Here is a 19,946-nt window from a genome sequence, read left to right as displayed (position 1 = left end):
TATTTTTTGAATGCTACCTTGGCAGAACTAGGGCTTTTTCTCTACCTTTTTCACAGTGTTCAAAGATGATGTCATTTATACAAACCAGGATTTTTGGGAGACCAGCATTTGTTTCTCATTTGCACGTTACCCATCTCGAGACACTAGAGGTCTGACTTGCAAAAGTGCTCACTGCTCACACATTAAACTAACATTAAAAAACCCTCAATTTCTTAATGGAAGAATTCTTAATTGAAAATAAATAAGTTAAACATGTTTAACTTCATGCCTTGAAGTTATAAGGACTTTAAAAAAACTCACAGATCCTGGAAGTGTCAAAGTTATCACTTAGAAATTGAAAGCATCCTGGGGAGCCTTGGGGTATTAATTACCAGTGCAAACTGAGGGTAATGGTACGGCACTATGGTAAGGTGAAATATTAAGATAATTCATGGGCTATGATATTATAGTGGGATATCCTAAAAAAAAAATTATGAGAAAGTTAATGCATCTGTGGTCAGTGCAGTCAAGTGTGGAGAAAATAATGAATAGGAATAAATTGTGTGCTACAGTAATAAAATAGATATTGAATAGATAAAACTTTAGGAAGCACCTAAAGCACTGTCCTTGAACGAGGCAGGGTTTTGTAGAACAGCTTACGAAAATTTACCTGGAGATTGTTCATGTGTGTACGTGCACAAATGTATGCATAGTGCACAGGCTGTTTAAACTGAGGCATTTGTGGTAGTGGTGTTTTGGGTTTATTTTTCTTGAATTGCAGCCTTAACATCTTTCTTGGTTTTTTTAATACGTGGACGTGAATGTAAAAAACATCCATTGCTGTATTTCATATACAATAAATAAAATGGAAATCCATACTATAAAAATAAGTAAAAATCTCTGCTTTGGGGGCATAAATAAGGTATTAATTAGTAAGGATGGGCAGAATCTTTCCTAATGGAGAGTCTTTTCTTATTTGACCCCCGTGGGGCATTGTAGTACACCTTCTGAAACATATGATACTGACATTGCATGCTGTTCTAGCTGGGCACTTTTATAATACCATTAAGAATTCCTATTTTCTTACATTTAGAAATTTTTAAATAAAACATATATTGGAGTGAATTGGTAATATTCTGAAGGGGTTATTTGTATGTGGCTAAAATAGAAAAAGACTAGAGTTCTGTATAAAAAGAACCACAGGGTACAGTTATTCACTGTCTTGTGATGAGGCCTCCTGTTCTAAGGTGAACGTAGAGAATACTTTCCATTTTACAAAAAACCAAACCTCTCTTCTTTCTAAAGAGAGTCAAAACTTTTGCAGAGGCCATGCTCTGACATAATTCTATTGTACTGATGTGATTGTAAAATAAATGGGTCTTGCCTGTTTTTCTGCGTACCTCTAGTGAAATCACTGTGCTTACTAATTTCATTTACACTGCAGAATCATACGATAGTTTAGGTTGCAAGGGAATGATATTTTGGGCAAATTGCCTATCAAAGTAGGGCCAAGTTAGATTAGGTTACTCACTCAGGGCTTTGTTCAATTAAGTTTTTAATATCTCCATCCTTGGAGATATCAGAACCTCTCTGGGTAGCCTGTTGCAGTATCTACCTACTCCTCCAGTAAATTTTCCTAAGATGTCATCAGAAATTCCCTTTTTGCAAGTTGTGTCTCTTGCCTTCTGTCCTATCAGTGTGCACTTCTGAGAAGGGTATGTGGCTCCGTCTTCTTGATACCTTCCCATTAAGTAATTGAAAACAGCTACAAGACCTCCCCTGACCCTTCACTCTGGCTGAACAAACCTAGTTACCTTAGACTCTCCTGGTAAGTATTGCATGTACTGCAGTCCCCTACGTATCCCGGTGGCATGCAGGACTCACTGCAGTCTGTTCGTGCCTTTTGTGTACAGCAGAGCCCCAGACTGCACGCAGGCATTCCACTTGCCTCTCATAGGTGCTGAAGAGACGGGAAGAATCACTTCTGCTGACTTGGCTACAGTCTTGATAATATGGCCCAGCATGCAGTATGTCACCTTTGCCTTGAGAGCACACTGTTAACTCCTGTTCATTTTGTTGTCCACCAGAGCCCTCAGGTCCTTTCCTGCAAAGCTGCTTTCTAGCTAGTTGGCACCCAGCCTGTACTGTTGCTGGAGTTACTCTGTTTCAGGAGCAGGGGTTTGTACTTGCCTTTTTTGAACTTCCTGAGAAGTCTGCCAGCCCATTCCTCTGGCCTGTTAAGGTCCTTTTGACTGGACTTCTGCTGTCCAGTGTATTATTGACTGTTTCTCCTCAGCTTTGTATCATTGACAAACTTTCTGGGGGGTGTCTTCTATTCCGTCTTATACCCCCTGATAAAGATGTTTAAAAATATTGATCCCAAATGCAGGCCATTAGTAACTGGACACCGGTTGGACTTTATGTGGCTCAGTTATTTGAGCCCAGCAGCCTAGTTAGTTTTCTGTCTGCCTTACTGTCCACCTATCTAGTCCATGTTTTACCTGTTTGGCTGGAAGAATACTGTGGGACATCATGTTAGAGGCTTTGTTACAGTCAAGGTAAGCAACATCCTCTGTTCTTCCTTCCTTCACTGAGCCAGTAAGCAAAGCAAGCTATCAGGCAGGTCTTGGCGTAGTTTGCCCTTGGTAAAATCTATGCTATCTGTTGCCAGTCACCTTTTTATCCTTTATATGCCTGGAAAGGAATTCAGGAAGGCTTACTTTGTAATCTTTCTGAGAACTGAGGTTAGATTGACCAGCCTGTAGTTCACCAGGTCCTTCACCTTGCTGTTCTTGAAGATACATGTGACATTTGCCTTTACCAGTCACCAGGAACCTCTCCCAATCACCATGACTTTTCGAAGATGATATAGAGCAGTCTTGTAGTAATGTTGGCCAGTTTTCCGAACACCCCATTCGGAACTCATGTATATCCAATGTATTGTTTCCTAACTTTATCTTCCAGTGTTATGGGTACTGCTTCCCTCCTACAGAATCTGCCCCTAGACTCGATGAAGCCTGACAGCAAACCTTACCAATGAAGATGAGGCAAAGAAACTGGAAAAAACTCAAACTTTTCCATGTCCTTTCTCTCTAGTTCCTCTGCTGCATTGACCAGTGGTCCCACAGTTTCCTTAATCTTTGTTTTGCTGCTGATAGATGGGGGGGGTGGGGTGGGGGGGAACAAGCCAAAAATGTTTCTTGTTGCTTTTTGTGTCCCTTTTCTAGTTTCAACCTCAGCTGAGCTTTTGCTTTCTTAATTCCATCACTTGCACTTAGCCAGTGTCTCTACATTCCTTCTGGGTAGCCTATAACCACTGCCACCTGTCAAGAGTTCTCTGGTCATCCCTTGTTCTGTGCTTGCTTGACTTCCTGTACTTTGGAAAGGATCATTCTTGTGCTTTGAGGCAGCTGTCCTTAGATCAGCTCTTGGCACTCTTTGCCCTACTGGGCATTCTTCCTGTAATCCTGCCAAGCAGATTCCTCAACAGGCCAAAATCTTGCCTTCTGAAGTCCAGGGCTAGTGTCCATTTCTAGTGTTCATTTTGCTTATTTCTCTCAGAATCTTAAACTCTACAATCTCATGGTTGCTGCAGCCAAGGCTGTCATCAACTTTTGCATTCACAACTAGTGCTTGATTGTGAATAATAATTCCAGCAGAGCATTCCCCCTCATCAACTTGTTGCCCTCAATATGCTCCAGAAATGTCATAGAATTCTGGTGCCTTGTCATTTTGCGCTTCTAGAAGATACCAGGGTAGTTCAGATCCCCCATGGGAACCAAAGCCTGTAAGTATGAGGATTTCTCTGGCTGCCTGAAGAAGAATTCTGCTTACTCTTCATGAAGCAGCCTGAAACAGATGCTTACCATGATACCGTCTTGTCAGTCTGACCTCTTACTCTTACCCTTACCCACCAGCTCTCTTGACTGGCTTGTCACTCTCTTGCCTGTTCCAAGACAAACCTTAACACATTTAATAGCTGCATAGACTAGAAGGCATCTCCTCCTCCTCACCTTCCTAGTCTTTCTAAAGGGCCTGCATGCATCTATCACAGCTCTCCAGCCACACGTGTTGTCCTGCTATATCTCTGTTATCCCACTGAGATCATAGCTGCGTAGACCTTTTATTCTTCTGTTTCCCATGCTTTGTGCATTTGTGTATGAGCCCTTGAGATTGTCCTCCAGCTGTGCTTTTTTCAGAAGGGAAGTGTGAGTCTCTTCCAGTGTGCTGTCCCCCTGGCACTTCCATATTGCCCTCTCTTCCCAGTGAACACAGTTTAGAGTTCTTCTTGCTAGATTAGCAAGGGTGTTAGCAAAGATTCTCTTGCACCACTTTGTCATATGCATCCCAGTTGTCCTTATTCCTCAGAGATGATCCTGTTGTTATAGAAGCTAAAGCCCTGCCTACAGTACCAGCTACCCAGCCAGACACTGACCTGGACAGTTCACCCACTGCTACCTGAGTCTTTCTGTTTTATAAGCAAGATCAAGGAGAAGCTCGTGTAGCCTCCTGTACTCTTTAGCATAACCTTCAGAGCTCTGTAGTTACTCTTGATACTCTCAAAGGTTTCATTTGGCAGTTTCATTTGAGTCTATGTGAATGGCAGCAAGAGGTCATAGTTCAAGTAACAGATGAGTCAGTCACATCTTCACTGCAACATCTCAGATCTGAGCCAGCAACAGACCTCTGAAGATGGTAAATCTGCTTGGTGGATGGTTGCCTCTGGTCTCGCAGGAACAAGTTTCCAACCACTATTGTGGTTATACTATCAGTATTCATATTGTTGTAATGCTGTTTTCAGCTTCCAATAATGAAGTGTTTCTACATTCAGGTTTTCTAACTATGAGCCTACCTTGGTCAATATTCCCTTTTTTCAGGAGTATATCAGTAATACCCACTGCAGCTGCATATAATAACAAAGCTCAAGCAGAAATCAAACTTCAGGACTGGGACAGTGCTTTGCAGGATTGTGAGAAGGTACTAGACATGGAACCTGGCAATGTAAAAGGTAAAGTAGAATACAAACTTGCCCTTCTATGTATTATTTTATTTCTAGCAAATTAAATAGTACGTACCTATTCATGTTGTTAGTTGACTAAACTGAGCTTTAGATCAAGTCCAAACACAAATAAGGGAACAGAGTAGCTCCCCAAACTAACTTTAAAAGTATTTTTGGGATCAGGGAAGTTTTACGCAGTTTGTCCTGTTGTCTGTAATGGTTATCCTTATGTGGTAGCATGGGGCTAACTCTAGTTGTTCATGTGATGACTGTAAGCCCTCTTGTATTCATGCAATGCATTGTTTCCGTAATACCCACACTGAAGTGTTAATTGCCTTAAAAGTGATATGAAAACAATGGAAGTTGCTGATTTAATCCTTTCTGAAGGCAAGAGCTTGAATGTAGCTAACTGTATTTGCATGGGAGGAGGGGAAGAATTGGAACAGGATGAAAAGATGTTTCACAATTCATGATCACTGTCTTAAAGAGTGTCATGTGAAATTGCATTGTTAAAAATGATGAAGAGAATAGTTACTACTAGTACAGTCATTATGAAATAAATGCAGAATTTTAAAAACCTATTTTGCACTTAATATAGCTAGAAAAAATAGTGTCTTTTTATCCACTTTATGCTTTTAATACAGAAATAATACACTTTCTTCCTCGTTTATAGCTTTAATGCGCCGTGCCACAGTACACAATCAGCTGCAGAATTACCAGACAGCTATGGAGGATCTGACCAAAGTATTATGTGTTGAACCAGAAAATGCTGCAGCTAAGGTAAAGATAAATCAGTCGAATATGACTATAAAGAGGTTGTATGCAGTTGTGTAGCATAAAGTGAGTACAGTTTATATTGTTTGATTTGAATATGAGTTTTGAGGACACAGTCAATCTACTATGCCAATGATCAGTTTCCCAAGACCACGTAGGTGCATGACTGTGGTGGAAATTAGGTATTTAATGTGACCAGATCTTCTGTTTGTTATTTAATTGTGAGAACTTGTAGGCACTGAAGTCTTCTCTGTTAACATAATGTAGGTGTCTAAATAAAATTTTGCTGCTGAACCTGCTTACACTTACTAGCTAGCGTCAGCTGATCAAAGTTACTCAGGATTTTTTCTCAAAAGATCCATTGGGGATAGGTGTATTTAAGTTTGATGCACTATTTACAAGAAAAATTCAAAAGAGATGCCAAGGTTTTATTGTTGTGGTGAAGTTAACCCAAAAGGAGAGGACTTGGGATCTATCCTCACCTCAGTGTGATGTTAGAAATAATTTCTCACCTCCAGGCTAGAATGAGAAACGTTTCATACCTTCTAATGAATCTGGACCCTTCTTAGCAAATTTTGGATCTAAGAAAGCTGGGTGCTTTCTTTGGAAACTTAAGGTCAGAATGTGGTCCTTGTACTACTATTACTTAAGCTATTTAGGAGAGGATTGGTTAGTGTCCTAAATTCATTGGTATCTTCTTTAGGGGTGTTTTGTGGCTTAGAAACCAGTCCTTGCATTTGGTCTCTACATGTCCTGAGAGTCTACAGTACTAGGCAGTTCTATACTAAATTGCTCTTTGTTAATTAGTAGTCCATCATAACCCTCCAGTTTTTTTTTTAATATGACTTCTGGATGCTGTGCAATTGCCTCATCACCTGAATTCTCTTCAGCTCTTGTTGGCACATTCTGAGCTGCTAGCAGCTTGCTTGATTGCTACTTCTTTCTGTAGAGTTATTTGAGCACTGCTATTGCTTGCACCAGTGAGAGAGGTCCAAGCCTGTTAAGTCAAATTCGCTACATGAACATTCATCCCTTTCAGGGTGTTCTTGGAGCTCAATTCCTGTCCAGAATAGTTCCCAGGTTTCACATTATCCAAGGAATCGACCTGCCTGCCTTCCCCCCACACCACCTTCTTTTTAAACACCTCTCTCTTGATTTGAGTTCTAAAAGAGCTTTTGGGTTTTGGGGTTTTTTTGTGTTTACCAGACAGAACTACTAAATAGTTTGTGAGTCTGTGTTGACAAACTCCACAACAGTCTTGGTGAAAAGATGACCAGATAGGCTGTGCTGAGACTTCTTACAGTACCAAACGTAAGATACTCATTCTGCGTAAATTCTTCCCGAGATCTAAATACATTGGTAGCTTTGCTGAGGGATGCTTCTGTAGCTGAGAGCAGATGTCTGTGCTTTGTCCATATCTGTGCCAGCCATTATGCCTTGGCTGAGACATCTGGAAGTCACAAGCCCTTGGCAGTATATTTTTTGAGTTGCTCTTTGCTTAGAGGATCCTCAAAACCTTCTTGGGTGAAATAGGAACGTATGGAAAACATATGGAGTGAACGTTCATGTGCAGAGCCACTAATATAAAGGTAAATTGCTTGTCAGTAACTGTAATTCTTCAAGGTACTTTGTCCACGTGAATTGTTGCTTGTTCCTGTCCTTGTTTTGTTTTTTTTCTTGAGGAAGTGAGTACTGAAATGGCACTTCCTTGTACTACTGCATTGAGTTAAATTCAGCATAGTGCATAATGTGGGGTGTGTCTTACTTTGCTCTGAAAGTATAAAATGCAGTTGGAGTATTTTTTTATTGAGTAATCAAAAAATGTCTATGGAATTTGAGGCTGTTTGATCATCTGATTTGCAGTTCTTGCAAGAAGAGCAAACCTTTTCATTATTCAACAGCATCCTTCTGCTATACTGCTAGAGAAATTGTTGTCTCTTAGTTCTAGTTCTATCAGTTACACTCCTCCATCAGATATCCATAGCATAAATTTTCATAAACAGATTTTAGGCTTTTTTGGAGATTCTGGAAAGAAGCCTTGTTTCCCGTGGCGGCTCTTCTGAGTAGGCCGTGCCAGATAATCCCAATAGTACAATCTACTTTTTTTCTTTTAAAATGCTTTTTGCTTAATAAGCAGTTTGATCAAGAAAAGTATTTATTCGTTTGTGTGATGTCCTCTGAGTTTCTGAGACAGAAATAGAGTGTTGATCTTGGTTTTGGTACTGACTTTTGGAAGAATCACATTTATTTTCTCTGGTTTTATATTGGTAACATTTATCTCAATAGTTCCTCAGGATATTACATGGATTATTTAAGAGAATGTATTTTCTGTATATAAATTACAATTTGTATACCTATAAAAAAAGGCTTCTGTTATTGCTGGTTTTTCCCTTGCAGAAAAATCTGCTCGAGATTGAAAAGAAACTGAAAAGCTTAAAGCCTGCGTCTGAGACTCATGGCAAAGGAAAAAGAATACTTATTCAAGATATAGAGGATTCAGAAGGTGATGAAAAAGGAGGGGAAAACACAGAAGAATGTGAAAGAAGCAGTGGAGATAAAGGTAATGTCATGTAATTTCTGATTTAATTTTAACCTGAGGGGAAAAAAATACTGCTTTTGATATTGCAATATTTATTTGCACAATTCATCCATATTTGCTTGCGAAGAATTTTGCCTGTTTGAAAATTAAAATTACATTCACTACTTGAAGTAGACCAGAATATGACATCTAGAGTTCAGTTTTATTACACATCTTTGGAATTATTTCTAGAAAGGTTATAACAGAGGCACATGGAAAATGTTGCTATAAATTGCCTACTTGTCTGTGTCCCGTGTAATTTTCTACCTATCCTTTTGATGTGGACCCAGCTGGGAATTTCTTCTGGCATTAAGAGAACATTTTGGATTCCTTAGCCCTTTCTCTTGCACAGCTCTCCAGCCTTCCCACCATCTCATTTTTCTTCTGCATTTTCCTGCCTTGATAGGATCAAAGGGTGCAAAAATGATCAAGTGGCATGTAATTTTGATTTTGTTGTTGTTTGTTTTGAAAACTATCAATCTCTTTGTTTTTAATGTAAGAGATCATCTGTGTGCTCCAAAAGTATGTATTGGAGGTAAACAATGTGTAATTCTTGTACTGTATGTAGTTTACAAGCAGTTGAAGTGCAGCTCCCATTTCTGGTGTAGCGTGTGACTCACTGCAAAGCTGCTGGGATGAGCTACTGGCATAATCAGAATACATGACTTGCAGGAGGAAGCGAGGCAGCAGGGGGCTGTTGAGGCTTGCACTGGCAGGTTGCTTTTAGATTCAGCTGCATGTCTGAACATGCAACAAGAGTAACTAACGTCCCTAGGTTGATTTCCACCCTTGCTGCTTTCTGTTTGTTCTTTAAGGTAATGTGGTGTGACAGCTGTGACTTTTGTGTTTTCGGTGGCCTATGTAGTTCTTTATCTTGACATTAAATCAGTCTGTGGGTTTTCCATCTTAAGTGTGAATATTAGACTGTACGTGTGTGTTAATAATGTGTTACTTGTATGCTACATTTTTCAAAATTGGTAGATAATCCACGAGCTCTCCTCAGCTAAAACCGTAGAAGAAAGGATGGGTCATGCCCCTAGCCTTAAATATGAGTTAATTTGGAGTTGCTTTCCATTGGGAGCATTCAGATGACTAAGTGCCTTCTAGCTCCATAGGAAGGCTCCCATTCTGTTGATGAAAGGTTAGGCTTTTAAACATAGGGAAGATTGTCAACTGACATCAATGTCACATGTGTTCATGTGATATACATAGCATTTTTGAGATTTAGGAGGCAAGCATCTTCATAGATTACTTTCAAGTATAACTGGAAACAAATACAAAGTAATTGCAGTTGTTGAATAAATTTGCGATGTTCTGTGAACCTAACAGCAATAAGTAGATTAAGCATCTTTATATATATTCTCTATACATCTAGTCATATATTCCATGTAGTCCTAGTCCTGTCAGGTACTAGTGACATTTATTTCACATCCTAGTTGGTAAGCCTCATGCATTCCTACCAAACTTATCATTTAGAGATTGGAAGAAAACCAACAAAATATTTTTTTTTCTTTAGCTCTGGAGAGTTGATGTCTCAGCTTTGAACAAAACAGTCTAAATAAACTGTAGTCTCTCCTCATTTTCTATGTAACTGAAAATTAAAGTAAATAAAATCCTTTTTGTACAATGGAGATGGAAAATTGCTTGTTCTAGAGACTGTAAAAATTAATAATTCAGGCACTGTAAAAACCAAAATTGTATGTGCTTGACAAAGCATCTGATGTTTCGACATGTGTATAGAATTTACAATCTCAAGTGATAAATATGGTTTAAAGATAAACATATTGTAAAAGCCCCTTTTAATTCATAAAAATCTGCTAAATTGTGCAGTATTTACTTGATCTGTTACAATAATTTAAAAAAATACTGTAGTAAACAGTTCTGAAATTTAGCAAATATTTATTCATAAAAAGGAGAGTGGATTTAAACAAATAACGCCTAAGTGTGCTTTAAAATGATTTTCAACCTGTTACCGCTAAAGTTGACAACAGATCTCTCTTTAAAAGATACACTTTCAAGCACATACAAGAAACCTCATAACAGACAAAATTCTGTTTTGTAAGTTGACAATGGGAAAAGATGTTGCCTAAAGAGTGTTTTCTTTGTGTATTGTTTATTTGTTACACTTCAGAGGTGAACAGAATATTCTTCTTCTGGGTAAGACCTTTTTCCCAGTTCAGGTTATAATTTTTTTTAAAAAAAAATTTTTTACGTGTCCTCCTGTTTTGTGCACCGTGAGATTGCTGATTTGGTACACTGAGACTTGGCATTGAAGCGTCAGAACGCCTTTTTCCTTTGTGTTAAATCCTTCACCTGGCTTCTGGTTTCACTGCCAGTGTGTATTAAATTTACTTGGTGCCACAGCAGTTGGCTACAGAGAATTGTTTTGTGATTTTTCTTTTCCAATCTGTTTTCTACTTGATAGCACCAAATTAAAGTCTTTGGCATTGAACACAACAGTACCATGATTTGGAACTGTTCTTAGAGTTTTTCCTTCTATCAATCCACTGTCTTGTGACTTAGTTTTCTTTCATTAGATAGTCTTTTTATGGGAATGTTGTTAGGAGCTGAATAAGTATAAAAACTCTAAGCATTCTTGATGAATTATATACTGTGTTCTCAACTGGTCTTGACCATGTATTGTGGTTTCTTTGAAGTAATGGGCTTTCTGCCCCTAAATAAATAGAGCTGTCATCATAATCACCGATTTACAGCTTTCCAAAACACATATGGGTTGATAACACACTGAATTTCTCTTGTTGATTTTCTAAACGTGTTTTATGAAACAGACATCTTCAGATAAAACTGGATTCTTTGTCTTTACATTTTTACTTTTTCCTGAATTATTCCATGTGGAATAATGAAACATTTATTTGATTTTACAGATAATTCTTCAACATATGTGTTAATATTTCACGGCTTTTGACAGAGAACAGTGAGTAAGGTCTTAGATTTGCATTTTGAAGTGTTTGATTTGTTGAGAAGCAAAGCCTATTGGGTAGGAAACAATTAGAGTTCTTTCCTACTCAAGCCATCGGTTGTGCTTGCTGTTGTATTTTCAGCATTCCTGGTATTGCTTTCTGCTCTCCCCTACCACTGTGGGTCTGAGATAGAGATGTTACCTGTTGTTTAATGCTTACCGGCTGCTCTGTATCCTTGTTCACTTGGCCTTTGTGCCGTGTATGAATTTATACTATTCAAATCTTAATTTTTAGTAATCTCTGTGACTAGAATTTTACTGGAATAGGAAGCTTCTTTGCCATCCTAGCCTTGAATAATGGATTGTGTCAGTTCTCCTTATGGTTAGAAGCTGGTCTTGTATGAGCACATTTGGCCAGCTAGTCACTCGATACAGTAGTTATTCTATACTCCTTGATCTTTCCAGTGAGCTTGTTCATTTGCTATTTTTGAATTTTTAGAATTGTAAACTCTTTGAAGAAGGAACTAATTTATAATTGTCTAACATGTAGCACAATGGGGCCCAACCTACTGTGGCTTTTAGGCTGTTGCAAGCTATCAGTATGAAAATTTAGATCATGTTAAAATAAACAGCATTGAAAATTCACTTTAGATATGCACTTGTAATGGTGAAGTTAAGAAAAATCCCTCAATTACAGTGTCAGTATAAATGCTGATCAGTAAATCTTTTTTTTCTTCTTTATAAACAAAGACTGCAGAGATCAGTTATTTGAGAAGTCTATTTGTTACATGTTCTGGCTGAGAACAATCCAGGTACCATCTTGGATCGGCTAAACCAAGAACACATAATACAAAACTGATGTTTGCTGACCGTGTGTGGGAAAAAAAATATTTAACATTATTAAAAATTAATCTGTGGAGATTTGGACCGTTCTAGTTACCTTCATCTAGTCCAGAGCTGATAAGACTTGAAAATATGTCCTGGCTTTGTAATAGGTGAATTCATTGTGAACTGAACTTAGATATATTGCTTTTCATTCTGCTGTCATCTTTGTGCCATGCTTCTGGAAGATAAATACTCAGTGTAGCTGAAAATTAATTTTAAATGAAAGACAGCATGATCCATTAAAAAAACCACACCTTCAAATATTCCTTTTGGAGTATTCAGTAGCATTTGTTTTATGACAGTCCTTCCATTTGAAGTTTGTTATTTTAATAGTAACAAAATTCTTTATAGTTTGTATTTGTTGTCTTTGTTGTTGTTCTGGTCAAAATCCTGTCCATATGTTTCAGTACCTTTAACTTTTCTTTGGAATTTATAATATATCTAGACTTCTTTTAAAAAGAAAATTTCCTAAGTGCTGATTTTATTATTTTTTTTTTAAAGCAAAGCCCAGAATACTCTTTCATGAATACATTACTCTGTAGAGACCAGTACTGGAATATCGTTTATGTTATAAACACTGAAAGACAGTGAGAATTAGATGTGAGAAATCCATCAGTACAGTTTTGTGAAGCATGTTTACTCAGTGCAGAATTACTTAGGCAATTAGCATATCCTGACAGCTAAATAAGTTAATTAGGAGTATTCCTGTTTTCAGGGGGACTCCAAATGCTGTGAGTGTTTCCTGTTTAATCTGGGATTGATTCTCTGCACTTCAAGAAGTTTTCTCCTGTATTCAGGAAGTGATGTTGACATTAATGACATTCGCATCACACGTTATCTGCCTTTCTTGCTTTTTCTTTGTCTCTAGCAGCTGGAATGCTCTTCAAGAGTGTTCTGCCATGTTTTCTAAAAATTGTCCTGTCACCTGTTTGCTTGTGACATTTAAAATAGCTTTTTCCCTTTTTTTTTTAGTAGAAGGTATACAGAGTAATCTCTGTTTTGGTGGATGCAAAATGAAAGTCTTTTAGCATGTGTTCGAAGGAAATCATTATTATACTACTACTGTCTTCACTTACATACCCAGCTAGCCTTTTACCCTCATCCTCCCTACCAAATAGACTTTAAACCTCTTTTGCATATTTGGCACTGTCAGATTGGATGGATGAATGGATGGATTGATGTCTCAAATAGAAATAGTTTACTTTTAAGTTTTATAAAAATGCCTGTGTGGGTAGAATAGATGTATCCTATCATTTTTCCCACTGTGGTGTATGAACTTACATTCACATTTCAAAAAAGACATCACAGCTAAGGAGGCGGCAGTTGGAGCTTTTGTCTGTTAGGCACTGGGGAATCTTAATCTTTTTAAAAATGTTATGCTTTACCATACTGTTCAGTTTGATTTCAATTTGTGCATTAAAAAGATAATTTCTGTAAGCTGGAGCAGCCTGGAGTTCATGCATATTCAATCAACTTCAGAAGTTAAGTTTACATCAATTGAAAGTATCACTCCAGTATATGAAGGCATGAAAAAATTCTGTTTGACAGATGAATATGCCAGGTTAAGGGAAGGTGAAAACCCAGCATCTTAATAGTACGAAAACATAGAGTTGCCTTTGTGTGACTGGTAGTGTCAAGAGTCAGGCTTTCTGCAGAAATCTATATTTAAATATTGTGGTGGCAATCTGTTAGAAATTCAGGTGACTAATGAATAAATAAATAAGTGTATTAAACATTAACGTTTATTTATTGTATGATTTTTTGTAGTTAAATTAGTAATAATAGTGAAAGTTGAAAGATCAGAAGTGTCTAGAAAGGGCTTTTTGACGTGTTTAAATGAAGCCTTTTTGAGAATGATTTATAAGCTTTTATCCCTTCTGTTATATTTGAGAATTTTGAAGTGTGCAACATTACTGGTTTCTTAGCTGTGTGTTCTAATTTTAACATGCAAGCATTTTGATTTGGTCATGGAAAATCAAAGTATCAGTATTAAACTAGACAGTATTTAAAGAGTAAATTGCAAGGTGAACCCTGTACCATTCTGACACTACAGGACAGGGGTTCACAGTATGCCCAGCAAGGAGAAAAAAGATTTCATAGTAACACCTTCTCAGTAATAATTGCAAGTTGCTTGTAAGTAGGAATTCTTCTGTGTTCCTGGAAGCATTTTCTGAGGCAAATAAGTCTTCATAACATTAGGCTGTTTGAAGAATTTGGTACTGTGTTCTTTGGCTGTACACCCCTCTTTTGCCAGGACAATAGTTTCTTCTGATGATGCAAGCTCTTAACTCAGCTCATTAACTTCCTTGCAGAAACTGGTGTGCCAGTAAGAGGAGAGGCAGCAGTGGTGGAGGCAGTGATGGGGAACGCGCAGAGAAAGTTTCATAGCAAAGGAGGAGGCAGTAAGGCAGGCGACAGAGAGACGCAGAAGCAGAAGGAATCCACCGAGAGTGGGTTAAAAAAAGGCACATCAGAGAATGAACGACAAAAGCATTTGTCAGACCATGAAGGTGAAGTTAATGGCTATTTACACAGTGATCAAAAGAGGGAAAGCTCTGAAGCTGAGGTCTCCAGGTCGAATGGAGCAGGGTCGCAGTCGGCTGGTGGCGGCAGTTCTACTTCACTTCCTCCTACTGCAGCAAAACTAAAAAGTGAAGGAAACGAGTTATTTAAGAGTGGACAGTTTGGAGAAGCTGTGCTCAGATACTCGGAAGCAATTGAATATGTCATTGGTCTAGGTGAGTGTAACACCTTATACTTAAATCTAGGATCGCTTAGATTATATAAAGGAACTAGAAATTAAAGTAACCGTGTCTGTTCCAGGATTTTTGGCAGGAGTTACTGTGCAGTAAATTCTTTGTCATCTCAGTAGAGGACAGTTCACATCACAAGAAATACAGGAAGATGAGTGAAATAATATTTAATTTTCTTGGGGCAGAGCTGTTTGCGTTTTATTTGTTTGAATAACTAGATATTCTAGGTGATGTGATAAAGGAAAGCTCCTTACAGCTTTGCATTGTCAGCAAACTGCATCACTGCAGTGCAACTTAGAGTGTGCAAGTCTTTAATTCTTGAATGTCATTTTAGTAAAGGTCTTTGATTTTAATTGTAACCTCTTTTAGGAGAGCAAAGTCCAGATGATTTAAGTATCTTGTACTCAAACAGAGCAGCATGTTACCTCAAAGAAGGGAACTGCAGTGACTGCATTCAGGATTGTAACAGGTAAATTGCAACCTGCCATGTAGAGCAATAGCATTCCTGATGATGATTAACATTTTAACTGATGCATTGCTATCGCACTTTGACTTAGAACAGTCTTCAGTGAAGTCTGATTCCCTGTCTCAATGACAGGTATCTTTGTCAGTTATGTAAACAATCACATGGAACTTGGGGAAGGAGTAACTTTTTACTTACTCTTACTCTATGAGGGCAGTCATTAGGCTTCTTGTGTACACAGAAATGCATAGCAGAATTAAAATTTTTAATATAAAGGCAGTGATAAAGGAAGTAATGTACTTCAGTGATGCTCTGCAGTAACTTACATGTAAAAGCATTGTTAAGCCAGCTGTTGGAAATTGCTTTCAGGCATGTGTATAGTGTATATATATATGTGTGTTCTCTGTGTTTGGTTTGCTGTTTTGGTTTGTTGTTTTTTTAATGTATACTTGTCATAGTTGTAAACAGTAATCACAGCTGTTCAGGAATTGAGCTAAAATCCTTTCTACTTATTGTGGCTTCTAAGGGTACAGGAGTTCAAGAAGATCAGATGCCTTCAATAACTTCCAAACACTTCCTCCCACTAAACTATTACTGTATTTCTAGATGTCTTTTTTTATATTTTCATAAATGGGGTTAGTGAGATTGAGTCTTAAGGTTCACCAAAGGATTCCAAGAAAGTTAGAAATCTTACTAATTAATCTGTTGGGGTTTTTTACAGCATAACCCAACCATTACAAATACCCACCCAAAACTAAAAAGAAAATACGCATGTACCTTTGTATTAACTAAGTATTTGACTTGCTGTATATATTCTACCTGACAGAAAAGTTCTCTAAAAATGTCATCTGAAAAAATTGACTTGTTAAAAATATTCTGTTAAAGTAGATGCAGGACCATAGACAGCTGACTGGTGAAACAAGGTGGCGTACATAGCAGCCATCACATTTTTCTATTCAGGATGTTTGAAGTACGTAAGACTTCAATTGAAATCAGTAATACAAAGGTGTGTGGGGTTGTACTCCTACCAACTGGAAGCTTACTTTCTTAATACTTAATGATAGTGTCCTTAATGTCATGCATATTTCCTGGATGCACAAGGACCCATGATGCTTAATTAACACAACAGAGGTAGAAATAATTTAGAGACTGAGAAGCAGAACTGCAAAACTGCAAACACATATGAATTGACAATGCCAATTAAATCTTCTGTAGGTAACGTAACATAAAAGATGATTTATGAATGTCACTTGAAATCAAAGCAAAAAATGGTGTAGTGCTTATATTCGTGATACAAAAATAAGTATTTAACACTTGTCTTGTATTGTTTCAGCTATTTAGGGCTTAGAAGTGTATAAAACCCCCTCTGTTGGATCTCCTTTTGTCTCAAGACTCTGATTTGGAGTGCTTTTGATTCTTGTTACAGAGACTGAAGTAGGGCTTCTGTGCACTGATGTTGATTTATTTAGTACTGTGGTGTGGTTTGGTCTCTGGCTGTATTACCTTTGCATTCTGCCCTGGAAATGCAGCTTTCCATTCCCACTGATGCTATTTGACAAACAATGTTGTCTTCCCCTGAATTTATGGCTGTTTTTTTCTTCGTTCTTGATGTTAGGAACCTGAAATTGCATTAATATTCATCTGAGTTACAGAACGTCAGGCATTTTTGCAGAGGTTTTGTAGGGATTACAATGTTGTGCGCTGTTCTGTTTTTCAAATGCATTCAGCAACATAAATGGAGTGTTGAAATATTTCTGAAATGGAAATGTTTATTCTAGAAATCACTGTTTCTCTAGCTTTAGGGGAGAGTAGTGGTGCAAAGCCAATTTACAGGAAAGGCGGCCAACAGCCTCCTGGGCTTATGAACAGGAGCACAGCCAGTGGACTGGGGAGAATGATTATCCCCTTGTACTCGGCAGTTGCTGGACAACATCTATGTTAACTATGTTGGTTTTCAGCTTCCCCAGTACAAGAAAGACAGTGGTCAACTGCAGTGAGTTCAGTGAAAGTGTCACTGAGGTGGTTGTGAACTCTGGAACAGTTGCCTGCAGAGGAGAGTCCAAGGGAGCTGGGTTTCTTCAGCTTAGAGGAGAATGGCTTGCAGGGGTCCTAAGAGCAGCCTGCTAGTACCTATGAGGAGATTATCCAGAGGATGAATCCTGGCTCTTTCTGGCAGTGCATTGTGGGAGGACGAGAGACATCAGGCAAAAGTTTAACCACACAAGGTTTGAACTATGTATTAGGAGAAACCTTTTCCTGATGACCAGTCCAGAGTATTGCAACAGGTTGCCCGGAGATGTGCAGTGATTCCCTTGGAGGTCTTCAAGGCCCAACTGGATAGAGCCCTGAGTAACCTTGTCTGATCTCAGAGCTGACCCTAGCTGTAGCAGAAAGTTGGACTGGGGACCTCTCAGCCTGAATTACTTTATGATTCCATGAAATCTAATTGGCTAGACTCATTGTAATTTCAGTATTTCAAAGTTTATTTCTCTTTAGCAAGAATAATTGATTTATAAAAGATGGTCTTTAACAAATAAAGGTTTGTGGACTGCTGTTCCATATTGCTGGAAAAGGCACTCTAACTGCATAGTGTCAGCATTTGAGCTCAGTGTTGAGCAGACACAATCAGAAGAGCAAACAGCCAAAAGACAGGCAAAAAACTAAAAGCCAAAAAAAGACAGGTGTATATTCATGTCTCACTAAATCTGTTTTTTACATGCATACTTCCATGTAAGGAAGAACTGAAAATCATGTAGGCAAATGCACCATATACTTGAAATCCCCATAGATCTAGGCATGACTTAAGAAAAATGGCTTTTGTTCTTAAACAGCTGTCATTACATTAATCTTTTCTTGGTGATGGAAGCAGTTTTCTAGGTGGAAGATAGGCATTTGAGTAAAGTAAGTTGTAGTAAAAGCACTAACAAATTCATAACTGCATGTCTAAACCACTTAGTCTCATTTTCCTTGGTTATGTTACTGTAACGCCCATCTGAAATCACAGTTGTTACATCTAGTTGTGTATACCTTAATCAATGAAATAAATAAAATAGTTTTATTAATATTACTTCAGTTACTCTGTTTCAGTCCTGCATTTTTCTTTTGTTTTCTCCAGAGCTCTGGAGCTTCAGCCGTTTTCCCTTAAGCCTCTTCTACGACGAGCAATGGCAAATGAGTCTATGGAGCGGTATCGACAGGCATACATTGATTATAAAACAGTCCTACAAATAGACAGCAGCATCCAAGCAGCAAATGATAGTGCTAATAGGTAACTCCATTTACAAGTTTTTTTTATTTTGACTGGTATCAGAAAAGTAGAATTCAGTTTCATTTGTTTTACATGCTCCCTCTGTTCTGTATCCCTCGGAGGCAGGGTTGTCACAACTAGTGCATTGTAACTAGAGGACTGACTTTTCATTTAGTTGCTTTTCTATAGCTTCACAGTTTTCCTCTGCCAGCAGTAGGTCACTTTCTGTTTTTAAAAATATAGTACTTAAAAGGCTTTTTTTACTGTTTCCTCAACTTATTTTCTTGCCTAACTTATATCTGATACCAATACTTCAAGGTCCATACCTTTTCCCTGATAATTGTTTCCTTTTCATATTAGCAGCCTTCCTGTTGGCAGTTGGAGATTTGTGTTAAGCATGAATCCTTCAGTGTGCTGCAGTTGTGGAAACACGGATGTAGCTTGATACAGTAGTTGGCTACAAAGCTTAGAGGTTTAAAAAATATAATTGAATATTATTTTAACTTGTGTCAGTACTTCCAGCATTAATTCTTGTTGCCAAGAGAGCCATCTCAATTTCTATAATTTTATTTTAATAGCATAAAATTAGTGTATACACACTATTGTAATTGTATCTTATTAATATATAGTAAGTACTTAAGTGCGTAAATGATAGGATTTTCGGTTCCCTTTCATTTTTTCTTTTAATGGGGAAAAAAAGTATTAATGAAAGCAGAACAGCCATTAGTCATTGAGCAGGAACCCACATGCACGTGACTTTTAACAATGGATTCTGGTACCTTTATTTTTTTTCTTTTTTAAGTCAAGGCCACAAACACCCACATTATCACTTCATTTAAAAGTTCATAATATCTTGAAATTCTGCTTATTTGACCAGAGGTAGGCAAAGGAGATAATGACACTTTATGATCTCCGAGAAGTCTTATTACTTTTGGTAACACAACACATTGCTACTGAACTCCTGTATCTACACTGAGAATAGAGCACTGGGATTACTGAGACAGCTGCTCGTCTTGGTATCTCTGTGATTATTACACTTTTTAAAAAATCTTGGCTTATTTTATCTGCAGATACTCTTTTCATATTTCTTCTTGACTTGTAACTTGCTTAGTAATAAGCTTATTTCCCTTTTTTCCCTTAACACTCTTCCTTTTCTCCTCTCTAGGCCTTCCTTATGTTTTTAGCTTCACTGTTCATTACTCTTTCCTCCCTGGCAACCCATCACCTTATTTCAGCTGCTTCTTCCTTCTTCTCTTCTGCTGGTAATTCAGTTTTGCTTGCAAATTCTCAGTTTCTAAAGCATAGACCTGCTGCGTAATAGAACTTTAACTATAATTTATTTTTTAAT

At 37.8% G+C, this 19,946-nt stretch overlaps 1 protein-coding gene across 4 annotated transcripts in view; it reads left to right on the top strand.

Annotated features, from left to right (window-relative positions):
• SPAG1 (sperm associated antigen 1) overlaps positions 1-19,946 on the top strand; it is a 45,151-nt gene that overhangs the window by 11,006 nt on the left and 14,199 nt on the right. For all 4 annotated transcript variants that reach the window (XM_055798737.1, XM_027777689.2, XM_027777690.2 and 1 more), the window contains 6 exons: positions 4,857-4,987; positions 5,652-5,758; positions 8,150-8,312; positions 14,448-14,873; positions 15,258-15,357; positions 18,467-18,619. In XM_055798737.1, coding sequence (XP_055654712.1) covers positions 4,857-4,987; positions 5,652-5,758; positions 8,150-8,312; positions 14,448-14,873; positions 15,258-15,357; positions 18,467-18,619 — 1,080 coding nt within the window. The remainder of the gene's footprint in view (positions 1-4,856; positions 4,988-5,651; positions 5,759-8,149; positions 8,313-14,447; positions 14,874-15,257; positions 15,358-18,466; positions 18,620-19,946) is intronic.

This window comes from Falco peregrinus, chromosome 3 (assembly GCF_023634155.1).
Source record: "Falco peregrinus isolate bFalPer1 chromosome 3, bFalPer1.pri, whole genome shotgun sequence".
NCBI classification, from domain to species: Eukaryota; Metazoa; Chordata; class Aves; order Falconiformes; family Falconidae; genus Falco; species Falco peregrinus.
The sequence above is the reverse complement of the archived record's forward strand: the minus strand, read 5'-3'. Positions and strand labels throughout refer to the sequence as shown.